At 36.7% G+C, this 13,773-nt stretch overlaps 1 protein-coding gene across 9 annotated transcripts in view; it reads left to right on the top strand.

The window, feature by feature from the left end:
- SLC4A7 (solute carrier family 4 member 7) overlaps nt 1-12,832 on the top strand; it is a 96,097-nt gene extending 83,265 nt beyond the window's left edge. For 4 of the 9 annotated variants that reach the window (XM_065628493.1, XM_065628499.1, XM_065628490.1 and 1 more), the window contains 9 exons: nt 576-689; nt 1,140-1,301; nt 1,563-1,814; nt 3,396-3,464; nt 3,913-4,086; nt 4,428-4,559; nt 5,013-5,110; nt 6,900-7,007; nt 8,481-12,832. In XM_065628493.1, the coding sequence (XP_065484565.1) occupies nt 576-689; nt 1,140-1,301; nt 1,563-1,814; nt 3,396-3,464; nt 3,913-4,086; nt 4,428-4,559; nt 5,013-5,110; nt 6,900-7,007; nt 8,481-8,562 (1,191 nt within the window). In that variant the 3' untranslated portion in view covers nt 8,563-12,832. Of the gene's footprint in view, nt 1-575; nt 690-1,139; nt 1,302-1,562; nt 1,815-3,395; nt 3,465-3,912; nt 4,087-4,427; nt 4,560-5,012; nt 5,111-5,332; nt 5,385-6,899; nt 7,008-8,480 lie in introns of all 9 variants that reach the window. The other 5 variants (XM_065628498.1, XM_065628500.1, XM_065628494.1 and 2 more) reach the window with 3 other exon arrangements.
- Nucleotides 12,833-13,773: the final 941 nt, after the last annotated feature.

The raw sequence follows: 13,773 nt of genomic DNA, 5'->3' as shown, positions 1-13,773 counted from the left end.
AATAGAGGCTGGTATAATTATTATCCTTGGACTAATTTACACAACTTGGTTCTGCTAGCCAAAGTAAAGTGGTTGAATCGTCTCTAAACCTCAGCTCATCCCTGCAATGTGTTCCGAATATTTAATAAAGTCACCCTGATAACCTGCATCTGTTGCAAATTATCCCCCTCCTACCTATTAAAACATCAAATGTATAAATACTGATTTCAGAACAATTCAGTGATGTTATTGAATTAAGCTGCAAGAGACTAGCTGTCATGGCTCAGCCTCCCAGTAGGGTTGGGAGGACAGAAGGATGAGGAAGGAGTTTTTTTAGATAATTCGCTGCTTGCAGTAGATCATTTTTAATGAAATAATTGGATGCACAGTTGTACAGAATACTTACCTTCTGCAGCTTCATGCTATGCTGGCAGGCAGCTTAAGTTTTGAAATAAAAAGAGAAAATATATATGATATTCAGTGGTGTAGTATAGTATAAGTAGACTTCACTGTTCATAGGGGAGAATGTTGTATTTCTATACATGAAAATTATAATGATGAAAAAGCAAGAGTTAATGCAAGTCCTTTCTTTATAGGTACGTTCTACCATCAGTGACTTTGCAGTATTTCTGACCATAGTTATCATGGTTTTGATTGACTATCTTGTGGGAGTGCCTTCTCCTAAGCTTCATGTTCCAGAGAAATTTGAAGTAAGAAATGAAACCTTTTAAAAAACTTAGCTTTTTAAATGCTTGCAGTTTTGTAGACAGTAAAATAATGGAATTGTATAGAAACAGAAATTTATCTTTTTTACTTACAATGTAGTTGATAAAGTAATCTTCCATTTCTGTTTTTGATATATGTCTCATCTGACAGAAGAGACTATGCTTTACATTATAATATCACTGAAAAAGAAGCATTCTTTTGTGCAAATGTGCAGATGTGAAGGAGTGGAATGGATTTGCTTCAGTGTTTTCCATATAAGTGTCACATTCACATGTAACAGCTGAATCAGTCTTTCGGTCAAAGCCTTTGGGGAGAAAAAAAATCTAAACATGTATTTAAGAGACTGTTGACCTGTTCATTGCAGGTTTGAAGCAGTAAATTCTGCTTTTTATCTTAGTCATTTAATTCTTGTTGTTGATGTTTGTTTTTTTCAGCCCACCCGAAAAGACCGAGGATGGTTCATAGATCCTCTTGGAGGCAATCCTTGGTGGACACTCTTGGTAGCTGCTGTTCCTGCTTTACTCTGTACCATTCTCATTTTCATGGATCAACAAATAACAGCTGTTATTATAAACAGGAAAGAGCACAAGCTGAAGGTAAAAGTCTTTTTCAACAAAATTTTAATGTTTTGTAAGTCAAGTTCATTTTACGTCAGATTCATTCTGCAAATCTGTGAAACATTACCTACAACTACTAAATAAATGTACTTATTGATCTAGTATAAAAAAAGTATAATTTTGTGGACACTCTTAAAGTATCTGACTTTTGTAGTTATCCGTTATTTACCAGGTAAGCTATAAATATGGTATTGCATAAATAGGAAGTTTATCAAATGATTTGTTTGCTTAATTTTACAGAAAGGCTGTGGTTATCATCTTGATCTGCTCATGGTTGGTGTTATGTTGGGAATATGCTCTCTCATGGGCTTACCGTGGTTTGTTGCTGCAACTGTCCTGTCTATAAGTCATGTTAATAGCCTGAAAGTTGAGTCGGAATGCTCAGCACCAGGAGAGCAACCAAAGTTCTTGGGAATCCGGGAGCAGCGAGTGACAGGATTGATGATTTTTGTCCTGATGGGACTGTCAGTGTTCATGACCTCTGTATTAAAGGTAAAAGACAGTTTTTCAAAAACATTTGTATTTTCTTTGTGCTTTTGATTTTGATATTGTGATTTAGCATTTCATAATGTTAGGAAGTTTTATTAAGTAAAATATGCCTGGGCTCATTCTCAAATCGCATTTTTAAGAACAGGTGTTAGTTGAATAGAAACTGGGCGGGAAGATGCAAGAAAATGAAATCTGAGCAAGCTAGAAACGTAGTGAGTAGTGAAGAAAACAAGCTTTGTCCATGTTACTTGATTTTCTTGCCAGGTATTTTTCAGTTTCTCAAGTCCATGTTACCTAAAATAGTTCTTCTGTAGGTTTGTTTGTTTGGTGTTTGTTTTTTGAGTGCATAAATGGAGAGAAAAGGAGAGTGAAAAAGATACAAAGTTACTTGAGTGGAAGTAATATAATATAACAGAAGAAACAGAAATATCTGGTTTGGAAAGTGATCATCAGAAGTGACATCGTTCACTTCTTGTTTTTCAGCTTATTAAACTTCCTTTGTTTAAAGTTTCAAGATTAGCTTATGCATCATCATGGTATAGTAGAGATTTTGCAGGTCATATTGTGGCCTCAATTTGTGCTTTGTCTCTTAATTTATATCCATAGTCCCCTTCTGAAGGCTTTATTGGAAGAAAACCAATCAGTTCAGTTGGCTTTTTGCTCAGATTTGAGTAAAATCTATTCAGCTTCTACTTTGTTGTTTCAAATCTAATAGTTAAAAGGAGAAATGAAAAAAATGTCTCTTTATTATCAGAATAGCAGATATGGTATGAATTGCATAATTGCTAATACCTTGAAAGAACTTTGTAAAAGTCTGTTTAAAGACAGATCACTAGTCTATCTTCACAAAAAGATCACTTCTAATGGCTGTTTAAATTTGGATAATGGGAAGAAATAAGCCTATGAACACACAGCTATAGTTTAGTAATTAGAGCTACGTATTATGAATTCTTAATAGTTGACCATTTGTATGTTTGAACAATGTAAAGGTCTGATAACAATAAGGCAGTAGCAGTTATTAGAAATTAGTTCAGATTTCACAATCTCTGGTTGGAAAGCTACCAAGAGCTCAGCTGTATAATGCATATAACCAGAAGCAGAAATATTGAAATAGCTGTATTGTTGCTCAAAAGCAAAAGATAAAAGTGCTAATTGCTGAAGCTGGATGTTTACCCCATGTTTTCACAGCTGATTCTTAGAAACGAATACTTTTATTTTTTATGGAACCAAGGGTATTAGGAATGAAAACATTACTACTTGCTCTTTATGAAATGTTGATAGTCTCAGTGCAACACCTATCAGATAGCAATGTAAAGCAGCATTAATGGAAATCTTGGTTGCAGCCTAGAAAATGGAATGAATGGGCAGTCAAGACTGAACTACTTTTTAATCTGGGTAATAGCCTTGGTTTTTTGCTGCTCAATGATGCATATATTTTCTCTATAAATAAAGAGCTTCCACTTTTACAGATTTCACTTAAGTAAAATGTAAAGTAAAAAATAACTTGGTCCATCTCTTTCACTAATATGATATGTTATGCCAAGCTGACTACACAAGTAACTGTGGGTGTTTTTTCCTCCCCAGTTTATTCCAATGCCAGTTCTGTATGGTGTCTTTCTTTACATGGGAGTATCTTCATTAAAAGGCATTCAGGTAAAATCTGACGTTAATGAGGAATTTGCTGTTGTTTAACACTAAATGAAAAGGAAACAGTAACACATTACTTTTTGTGAGCAAATATAAACTTAACCAGTATTGTCTGAATAGTATGTAGGATAACTTCCTGGCTGTTGTGTTCAGATATTTGTTCCTACTGTGTTGTGCCTTCACTTCTCAGTTCTATTGCATTTATTCTTTCAGCAGTATAGCTGGGCAACAAATTTTCTGAAATATTCTGAAATTATGTAGTAGTAATGAGAGGTGGGAAAAAAACCCAACAAAACAAAACAGCCCTCAGCCCCATCCCCTTGAATGTCCAGTGCCCTTCATTAGTACTTTGTTTGGGATTAACTTATGTTTCTGGAGTCCTTTAAAAATCTTTATTTCCTTCCGGAGGGGAAGAAAATGATTAACTGAAGGATGATTTTATTTTTCAATGCAGTTTTTTGACCGTATAAAACTGTTTGGAATGCCTGCCAAACATCAACCCGACCTGATTTATCTCCGTTATGTGCCACTCTGGAAGGTCCATATCTTTACAGTTGTTCAGCTCACTTGTCTAGTTCTGTTGTGGGTGATTAAAGCCTCTGCAGCTGCTGTTGTTTTCCCTATGATGGTAAGTTATCTATTTTACAAGTTAATAATTTTCCAAGAGTACGTGCATCATCCAGCATCCCTTCAGAACATATCTGCTGCCTTAAGAGTGGGAAAGAAACAAAAGAACACATAGTACAAGTTGTTCACTTTTGAAACACAAGGACTTTTCATTTCCTGAAAATAAGCAATTCAATTGTGAATAACTGTTGAAAATGGAAATTAATTTAACTTTGTGGTAAGATAAAACTAGTACTACAAAAACTACTTCAGTTAAAGATTTTGAATGTACTGAAAGCATGTGTGCATTTTTGTTGATTTAAATAGATTAATATAAATGATTGAATTTCTGGTTCCCTTAAGGTTCTAGCCTTAGTGTTCATTCGCAAGCTCATGGATTTGTGTTTCACGAAAAGAGAGCTCAGCTGGCTTGATGATCTTATGCCAGAAAGTAAAAAGAAGAAAGAAGATGACAAAAAGAAAAAAGAGAAGGCGGTAAGTGTGAAAACAGTAAAACTAAGCATGTTGTAGATTACTAGAAAATACTCAGTGAGAACTTAAGTGACCTGACCGTATGACGTTACATACCAAATATACCTTTTGAAATTCTTTACTAAATGAGATTTAATGCTAGAGGAACTATTACTGGCAATTAAGGAAAAGTCGCTGTTTCAATTATGCTGTTATGAACTATGACTCTTATTTGTGATTAAAATTAACAATTGAAGTGGAAAGAAACAATTTTTAGCACAAAATGTTGTTTTGTCTTTTGTCAGGTTAGAAGGTAGGTGTGGATGGGAGAGAAAAGCAGTGGCATAGGGATCTCTACCCTGCTTAAATTTGTCATGAAACTGTTCACCATACCAGTGACATTTTTCTTGTGTGTGTTTGCAGAGCTGTAGTTAAAACCAACTGTTAGTTACCAAACTTTTTGCTCACAATTTACAGGAAGCAGAGAGAATGCTTCAGACAGGGGACAATGAAAGCGTACATCTTGCATTCGGAGAAGCAAATTTGGATTTTCCTGTAAAAACCCTAAAATACAGGTATAATAAAATGTCCCCTTTTAAGAGTTTTTTTTTATGCTGTGATTTGGTTTATGTTAATTTCACTCAAACAACCAACTTACTTTTTTCTCCCAGTCTTGTAACTCAGCCATGGTTAGGAATTATGAAGGTATATCTGACAGTGGTATAGAAGCATTTTTATGTTGCGTTGTTCTTTAAAACTGGATCTTAATTATAAATTTACATGACCATCTTGAACAGATCAGATGACTCAATTTCGACCAGCTGTACTCAAGGTGAAGAAGCTTCCTTGGTCAGTTTTTGTGGGATACTTGTGTGTTACTGTGCATGAAATACTGAGTATTAAGCAACTAATAGCATCAGTTGAGCTGTGTGTTTACCAGCCACTTGGATTTTTCAGAAAAAGTCTTAAGTGTGTGGTTCTTTGTTTAAGTAAGTGAGGGCTAAAGTCTATGATTTCTGTAACATAAAAAAAGCTTTTTACAGGCAGCCATTTCTACTTCAAAAGGTCGTTTTCTGAAAGTAAATGTGAGGACAGGGTTACCGGTTCTCTTCCAGAAAAGGAAGTGCTGAAATTTCGGTGATGGAAAGTTCCTTCAGCACTGGAAGGTGTTTTGTCTCAGTAAGTCTCTCCCTGACTGGGGATGTATTCAGCTTAGTTGTTGGGTATTCAACAACTGTTCAACAGACCTGGAAGATGTGACAGATAAGAGCTTGCAGGGTTTTTTTTTTCCCTCATACTACGGGCTCCTAGGTTAAAAACTGGCTTTTCTATGTATCTAGGGTAGTGTCAGGTCTACCCAGATCTGAGTTGGGAAGAGGCAGATTTTTGGATTAGATATGTATTCCTGCTGAGTGCTACTGTCTACTCTAAGAGCAGCCGTAATCAGACTTTAGCAACTCAAATGCTAAAGCTTTTAAAAAACAAAACAAACCAAACAAACAAAACTAAAACAAATGTTTGAGTTGCTAATTGCTCTCACAGTAGAACTATGATTTCGTCAACTGTGTGCATGTGTGTTTACCATATATTTCGCTGTCTTGTGGGGGTTCCTGAGGAAAAATGGCTTTGAAATATTTCTGTGCAATTTGAAGAACTCTTACAGGTACCCTGGGGTAGATTCTGAAGCTTAAGTATAGAATAGAACAGAAGACATACCTACAGACAACACCCTAATCTGCTGTACATATAAGTGTGTGGAGGGCAAGGGGGGGAAACGGGTTTTGGAAGTTTACTGTCTGCAAGGGTGAACTTAACTTTTGCAGAACTGAGGGCGATGGTGGCAAAAAAACCTTGAAAAATGTCTACTAAGGCTCCGCAAGACAAGAAATAACTTGATATCTGTCTAGAATGTTGGGACTTCTAGATTTACATTAGCTTTAAATCTCAACTGAGTTACCACTTTCAAAATTTTATTAACATCTGCTGTTTTGCCCTTGATTACTTCTTGGAAACAAAATAATTCTGATTTATGAAAGCCTTAGCAGAACAGTGTGATTCATTTCATTATTTCTAAGCATGCAAAATAATTTTCTGAAGTTACAGGTAATTTAGAAACGAGATATCTCTCAAATATTCTCAATGTCTCAGTGGTGTCTATGTGAAAAACTTCTAAGATGCTGTATGATTAAGGCAGTGCTAGTGAGTTTTCAGATTTTTGTTGAAATACGTTTTTAAGAGATGAACTCAATTTGTGGCTGCGTAAATATTGAAAGAAAGCACAACTGATGTGAATGATGAGTGACAATAAGTATAATGCTGTTGCAAGGTATTGAATACTAACCAGACAGTATGTTTATTCTTTAGCGTTGATCCCTCAGTTGTAAACATATCTGACGAAATGGCCAAAACTGCACAGTGGAAGGCTCTTGCCATGAGTACTGAGAATGCCAAAGTAACCAGAGCTAACCTGAGGTAGCTATAATTACTCACGCATTTTCTAACTATGATCTTATGTTTAGCAGCTAATAGCTGTACTTGTATTTCTTGAAATGTATGTCAGAAAAATGAGCATACATGGTTTGTAAATCTGCTTTTCGCTTTTGAGGAACTTGAATTTGAACTTAATTTTTGCTCTTTACTCTGAAGTTAAACAATTTCTATGAGGAATTCCAATTATTCGATTGCATATGTTATTACAATTTTAAACTTACTCTTTGTTTGGTTAATACAATTGTATGCTACTCTGATGGGTTTAGGGTTTCTAAAAGCTTTACTTGAGTGTATAGCATGGGAATTGTTTGATCCTGAAGGTTACAAATGCCAATGTGAATAAAAGGTAGGTCCAGCACTTTCATTGTTTATGCTGCCCCAGGATCTGCCCCTTGTTTTTGTGGGTTGGTTGGTTTGTTTTTCCCCAGCTCACTTTTAATCTCTGAAACTTACACCTGGCTCAGATGTTATCTTCACTGGATATGAAATATATTCGAATGAAGTACAGCACAGATTAGGACTCCTCAGTGCTATGAATGTTTCCTGTAAGCTGACGTGCATCTTCTGTGATGCCCAGGAGCACCTTTCTCAGTGAGGTCCCCGTCAAACAAGAAAGTCTGTGTGCAATGAGTCATTCTGCTATTCCATTCTAGTTTCTTCCCTGTCTGGCCAAATCTTCTAAGGGGAACAAATGAAATGCTGAATATTTATATGGAATATCACCAACTTGCTGGAAGGCTTGTAATTTGTAGGGACTGTTATCTGCAGATTGTTCCATCATAATGCAACTATTGCTTAGTAGTTTTTAGGTAGGAAGGAGAGGAGAACAGCCTCGGCTGACTCAAAAAACTAAGCTTATGCAGTCCTGATGTCTGTGCATGCATCTTACTTTGGTTGATCCCTTTCAGCCAAATCTGTCAAAGGAAGACAGGTTTCAGAATACGAATTTGTCAAGTTTTGTGTAAAAATTACATGTCTGCGGAAGAGTTGGTGGTGAGGGAGTGTTCATGTGTAATTTTCTGAGCTATCTGGTACTGTCGAGCTTGCATCATGGAAACAGCAGTAGCGACTGGCCACTTAGCACTTGTGTATCATCTATTTATTCAGCACATGCTTTGCTCCAGACTAGGCGTGGAAATATGCTTTGTTTTGTCCAGACAGTAAGTCAACCAAGGATAAAGAAGAAAACAGAGAGAACTTGGGGTATTGTAATAGAAAAAGCAGCGGACTGGAAATGGTATTTATAGATGAGATCTTGGTGATTTCTCTCTTTAAGCTTGTACTATTCCTGTAAATAGTATTCTCACAATCACTAGAATGTAGTAGAAATGCATCACCATAAAACTATCCTTACATAAATACTTCAAATGTTCATTGTCAAGTATAAAATGTTATAAAAGTTAACCTTTACTAAAGCGAACCAGAACTTAAATTTTCCTCTTTTCTTTCAAACAGCCCTGAAAAACCGGAAAGTGTGAAAATAAATGTGGAAGATGCACCTGTTGTGAAATACGTGGATGCTGAAACATCTTTATAGAGGGGAGTTTCGTGTATTTGTGTGTGTATTTATATCACTTTAGGATATTATACCATTGAAGTGTGATTTCCAGTTTAAAGAGCAATGTGTATTTAATTCTGCCATTGTTTAGGACACTGTAGATATGCTTGCATAATGAGAAGATTTTCCTATGAATAAGATGAGTGGTAATCACACTTCAGCTATTTATTTTATTGGAAATTTTATTTTCATTTTTAAATAGGAAGATTGTAATGAATGCATATTATTTTCAATAATCAATATGGGCATAAAAGTTAAATCAGCTTTTGCTGATGATTACTGGTCCACATTGCTTAGAATTTTGCAATACCTCTGTTTGTAATGTGCTCTATAGAAGTTTATTTTCTATGCAGGCAATTACTGCTTGTTTTTGCAGGGTATACTTTTTTGTTAGTTCATAGAACGAATATTAATGTGCTGTTGACAAGAACTACTGTGTTTTATGTCTCCACTACATGCTAGTGTTTTCTGGATTCCATCTCTCCTATTTTACAGAAGTGGCTTAGAGCCCTAAGTCAGGTGGTGAGTTAATTCTTAAAATACATAAATACCCTGTTCTGCTACTTTTTTTTTTTCCTTCAATCTTTATTTTTCACTATTGTCCAGTAGCAGTATGAGTACAGTAATTGTAGTTACAATCCCAACTCAGTATTTGCCATTCTGGACACTCCATGTTTACACAATATAAATTGGATTTACAGACAGCAATTTGGTCTATAGGAAGTTATATATACTTACCACACTAGTACTCTTGAATTCTTTTGTTCCTGTTTTTACTTAGTTTTACATCGATTTTCAGGGTCTGATTTACTCAGCTCTAAGACTGAAACTTTAGAGTATTTCATGTCCTCATCAAATATCTTTCTTGCTTAATTGATTTTTAAATTTACCTTGTATTTGATTAAATTAGCTGTAGTTTAATTCTGTAATAGGTTTATGATCAGTATTTTATGGGTTACAAATTGCTTGTGATATTTGTGTGTACAGTTCTGATCCTCTCCATTGTAAAGGGCATATATGATAGCACACCAACTTATTTTTAAACATTTTATTTATTTTAATTAGTATAAATTTTTATCATGTAAGATGATTTGAAAAAAATAAATATTCATTTATTAAAGTAAATGGGATTTTTGGGGGCTTACTGATAAAGATGCAGTCAGTGCATTTATTGTACTTACATTTTCAAGTTCTAGTGTTTAGCATTATAATATTTGAAATAATGAGAATTTTATGTATAAATGAAAATCTTGATCACTTACCTGCACAGTTTCCATTATTAATGTTTTTTGCCTTATGCCTTAGTTTTTTGGCTTTAATTTCTGAAATATCTCTTTACATTCTGAATTGCCACCAGCCCTTTCTGGATTTATTACAATGGCTTTAATTAGAATCTGTGTTCATTTAAAAACAGAAGAGGCTCTTTGCTTATTTCCGCTTTTAGCAAAATTGGGAGTTTTACCATGGACCATGTGGTAAAATTCTCAACAACTGCAAAAGCAGCAGATTCTGGAAAAGGGCAGAGTTCATCTGAAAATACCACTTGAGGTAGAATTTTGGTGCTCTTCAGCCAAGTGTCACTTGGAGACAATTGTATATTACAAAAAAAAAAGCAGTGGGAATAAAAAGAAATACTTAAAAATAGCATTTAAGTTACATGGACTGTTACTGTTCCCTTTAAATATATATTTTTTTTTTCATTTGGCTGAATTCTGGGAAGACTGTTTAACAAAGAAAGTAACTCATAGGGTACAGCAAATACAAATAATGCTATCCGAACTGTTGTAACAAAGGCTCAGGTCAGTGGCAAAGCAAGTGAGGTCTGCATGTAATGACCTGTATTAATGTTCCCTTATTCTTGTAGCTGTAGCTTGTGCCTTAGCTTGAGTACGCACTCTTTCAGAAAATACCCATGTTTTCCCTTTAGTCAAACTGAGATACAGTGAAACTATAGCAGATGGTTTTCCAAAACTTCCTGCATTATTTAAAAAAAAAAAAAATACTCAAACTAGTTGTTGACTACTCAGCAGCTGTTGCAGAATCGAAGAGAGAAGATACTTTGGGCAGTTTATGTAGTGTTATCCACAATACATTACTTCTGTGTTAGTCCTCCCAGTAGTATTTTTAAACTTCATGTTCACAGTGCTGCAACAATTTCCAAAGACCCAAAAAATTACTATAAGCCTCTTAGATATTTTAACTCTTTAATGCTGGAAATCAGGGTTCCCTGGTGCTACACACCTTGTGTCTGGCTTCTACTTCAGAAGGATTAAGTTTTGGTCAATATTACAGGATGTGGGTATTTTTCAAGTAAAGATTAAAGGAAACAAAACCAAAGCCCTGCAAGTCTCATCACAGTATTTATTTAATTTTAATTGTGTAGATATTTAAAACGGTGCCAGAAATACCATGACTTGCAAAGCAGTTTACAGTGACCTTTAGTTCCAGTGTTCTTGGTCAGTAGCATGTTGTACTTGCACTTTTTTTCCATATGAATAGGAGGAGGTCTGGTACTAAGTGCATAAAAGCCCATTGATATTCTATGATTAAGTGACTCACTGCTCCTTTTACACCTTCTCTGCTTTAAAATCACGCATAGTATTAAAGTAAAACAGCTGAGGATGTAATTTACTGTATGTAGATGTACGTATTGCCTTAACAGATGCAAAAGAGCAGTGATAATTGCTGTGCACTGATTTATTTCATGGGGGTTAAGCCCTGTAAAAATTACGCCAATGTTTTCCCATTCCAACAGTCAGAGGAAAATAAACAGCCCTGCACTTTTCTTTAGATGCCTTGGTTTCCCAGAATGGAGCTTAGTGCTACTGTTTATCTGGCTGCAGAGCCACCTCAGGAAGTCCCTCTTTTTTTTTTTTTTTCTTTTTCTAATTTATTTATAAATATGAATGTTTACATAAAGTGTAGGTCTTAATTTTGACCACTCCATTTAAATTATCATCTAAAATATTTCATTTAAAGTGCAGTCTCGTGTTTAAATTATATTCTACGAAACTCATTCTTAGTATTTTCATATGTATTACAATGACATGCTTTTCATTCTGTTTACGTATGTCCAAGTTAATGATACTTTCTTCCTAGATGAATTTTGCAGCTATAATATCTTATGATTCAATGAAATGTTCCAAATTGCCAAGCTGTCATCATAAAACCTGTTAGGGTAGAATTTAGTGCCCTGGTGGGGGTTTTTCAACCAAATGTCTTGGCCATTTTTTTCTACATTTAATGAAACTTCTCCCATAAACTTAACCATTTGCTTCACCTGCATCTGTTTTTCCATTGTAACTTCCGAATTTGTGCCCTTTGCAAAGGCAGGTTTGACAGGCTGTAAAATGTATCTGTAACAAATAGGTGTCATGTCGCGGAGTCTGCACCATTTTGAAGGGTTGTCTTGTACATACGTTCTGTAAATCATAAGGTAAACGGTTCATGATTTTCAGTTCACAAATGTAGTCTGTTAGATGAGCACCACAATGCTTTTAGTTTTCTTTTTGCTTTATATGATTAGTAATGTTTTAATTACTCATCTAGGTCAAATTCATTATCAAGTACAGTACAAATGTGTGAAATACTTTGTTTATACCAACAGTAATTTATTTTACGGCTAATTTTTAAGACTAGAGGCACACAGCTTTGAGTCAGCGTAAAAGTAGTGCTACAAAGCAAATTTCTTAGTAATTTTAAGTCTTATTTTATTTTGTAACATTTTTAGTGAAAACTTGTAGGACTTCTTAGTTGGCATAGAAGTTAATCTAAAGACACTTTAATATTGTATTTAGTATCTGTTGACATTTATTTGGAAAAATGAATGTGTTTTGAAAATCAGTACTTTTCTAAATGATTTTATTGGCAGGACGCATCATTTTAAATATTTTTCTTTCTCTTGTTGTTGATATTCCTGTGCATAGGTGTCTTCCGGGGCTCAGCATCTGTAGCTGAACTACAGTTTTGATTTTAATACTGATTATTTCAAATGCGATTACATGGTGTACGTTTCATATTTTTTATGACTGCTTTTCTAGTTACGGTGATGTTTTCTTACTCTACAACAAAATGCAAGGCAAATGAAAACATTATTCCAAACGTGGACTCAATATTCAGTTTATACAGAAAACACAACTCTCAGACTTGTCTTTGATGTTGAAAGATCCAGCCTTTGTTGTTTTAATTACACCGCTAGAATAAAATTATCTTTTGTATCGTTTCAGAAAGTTGGTAAAAGCAATAAAAACCTACTGAACTATACGGTGGGGTTTTGCTCTTTTTATTAAATGCAGGCAGGGGGCGGTGGGTGCAGCGCTCGGGCCGTTCGGGGGGCGGCTGCGCCCTCCCAGCCCGGCCCCGGCGTCCCCGTCTCCATGGCGACGGCCGCCGGCGTCAGCGGTCGCTAAGGCTGCCCGGGCGCCTCCCAGCACGGCGGCTTGCGATTGGCCGGCGAGCCCGCCTATTTCCGAAGAAGGTGGGACGCGATTGGCCGCGGGGTGCGCGGTGGCGCCGGTCGCGGCGGGACGGAGCGGCGCCGGACGCCGAGCGGAGGTTGCGCGGGGGCGTGAGTGCGGCGGGGCGGGGAGCGAGCACCGTCCGTCTCCTCTACGGGGGGCGGCCGTTTGCCCCCTCCCCGGGACCGGCCTCTGAGGTAACCCCGGCCGGGGGGCGGGCCGGGAGGACGAAGGAGGTGACAAAACGGGGCTGCTGCCTTCTGAGCCTGCCGTGGTTTTGCCACACAGCTGCCGGATGACCATCACATCCTTCAGCCGCGGTATGATTTAAAGTCACGGAGCGGTAAAGGTTCCAAACTTGGATGTTGAAAAAGTCAGAAGGAAACGTTAGCGTTTGGGAATGTACGTAAACATGCAGCTTGGCATAAAACACTTAAAAAAAAAAAAAAAAAATCAGGTGATGAGCCAGGCCTGCTTAGTCCCGAATAAGATGTGAAAGCTCCAGGTAATTAATCTCTGTGCTTCTAAATGCAGCCCGGTTTGCGCCAACGCCAACCCAAGCGTGCGCCTCGGTCCCGAACCTTGCCTGACGATCCGGGAGTGACGCCTCTAAAACAAGGGTTACTCTGCCCCCATCCCTCCCCCTTTCCTCCTAATAACGCCTTTCCCAGCCCTGCACCTTTACCAGCGCTGTGCCTTCAGAATTCTTCAGTCTCCTGTGATTCCCAGAGGC

Source organism: Caloenas nicobarica, chromosome 2 (assembly GCF_036013445.1).
Source record: "Caloenas nicobarica isolate bCalNic1 chromosome 2, bCalNic1.hap1, whole genome shotgun sequence".
Taxonomy (NCBI): domain Eukaryota; kingdom Metazoa; phylum Chordata; class Aves; order Columbiformes; family Columbidae; genus Caloenas; species Caloenas nicobarica.
Note: the sequence above shows the minus strand (reverse complement) of the source record. Positions and strands in the feature narration are given on the sequence as shown.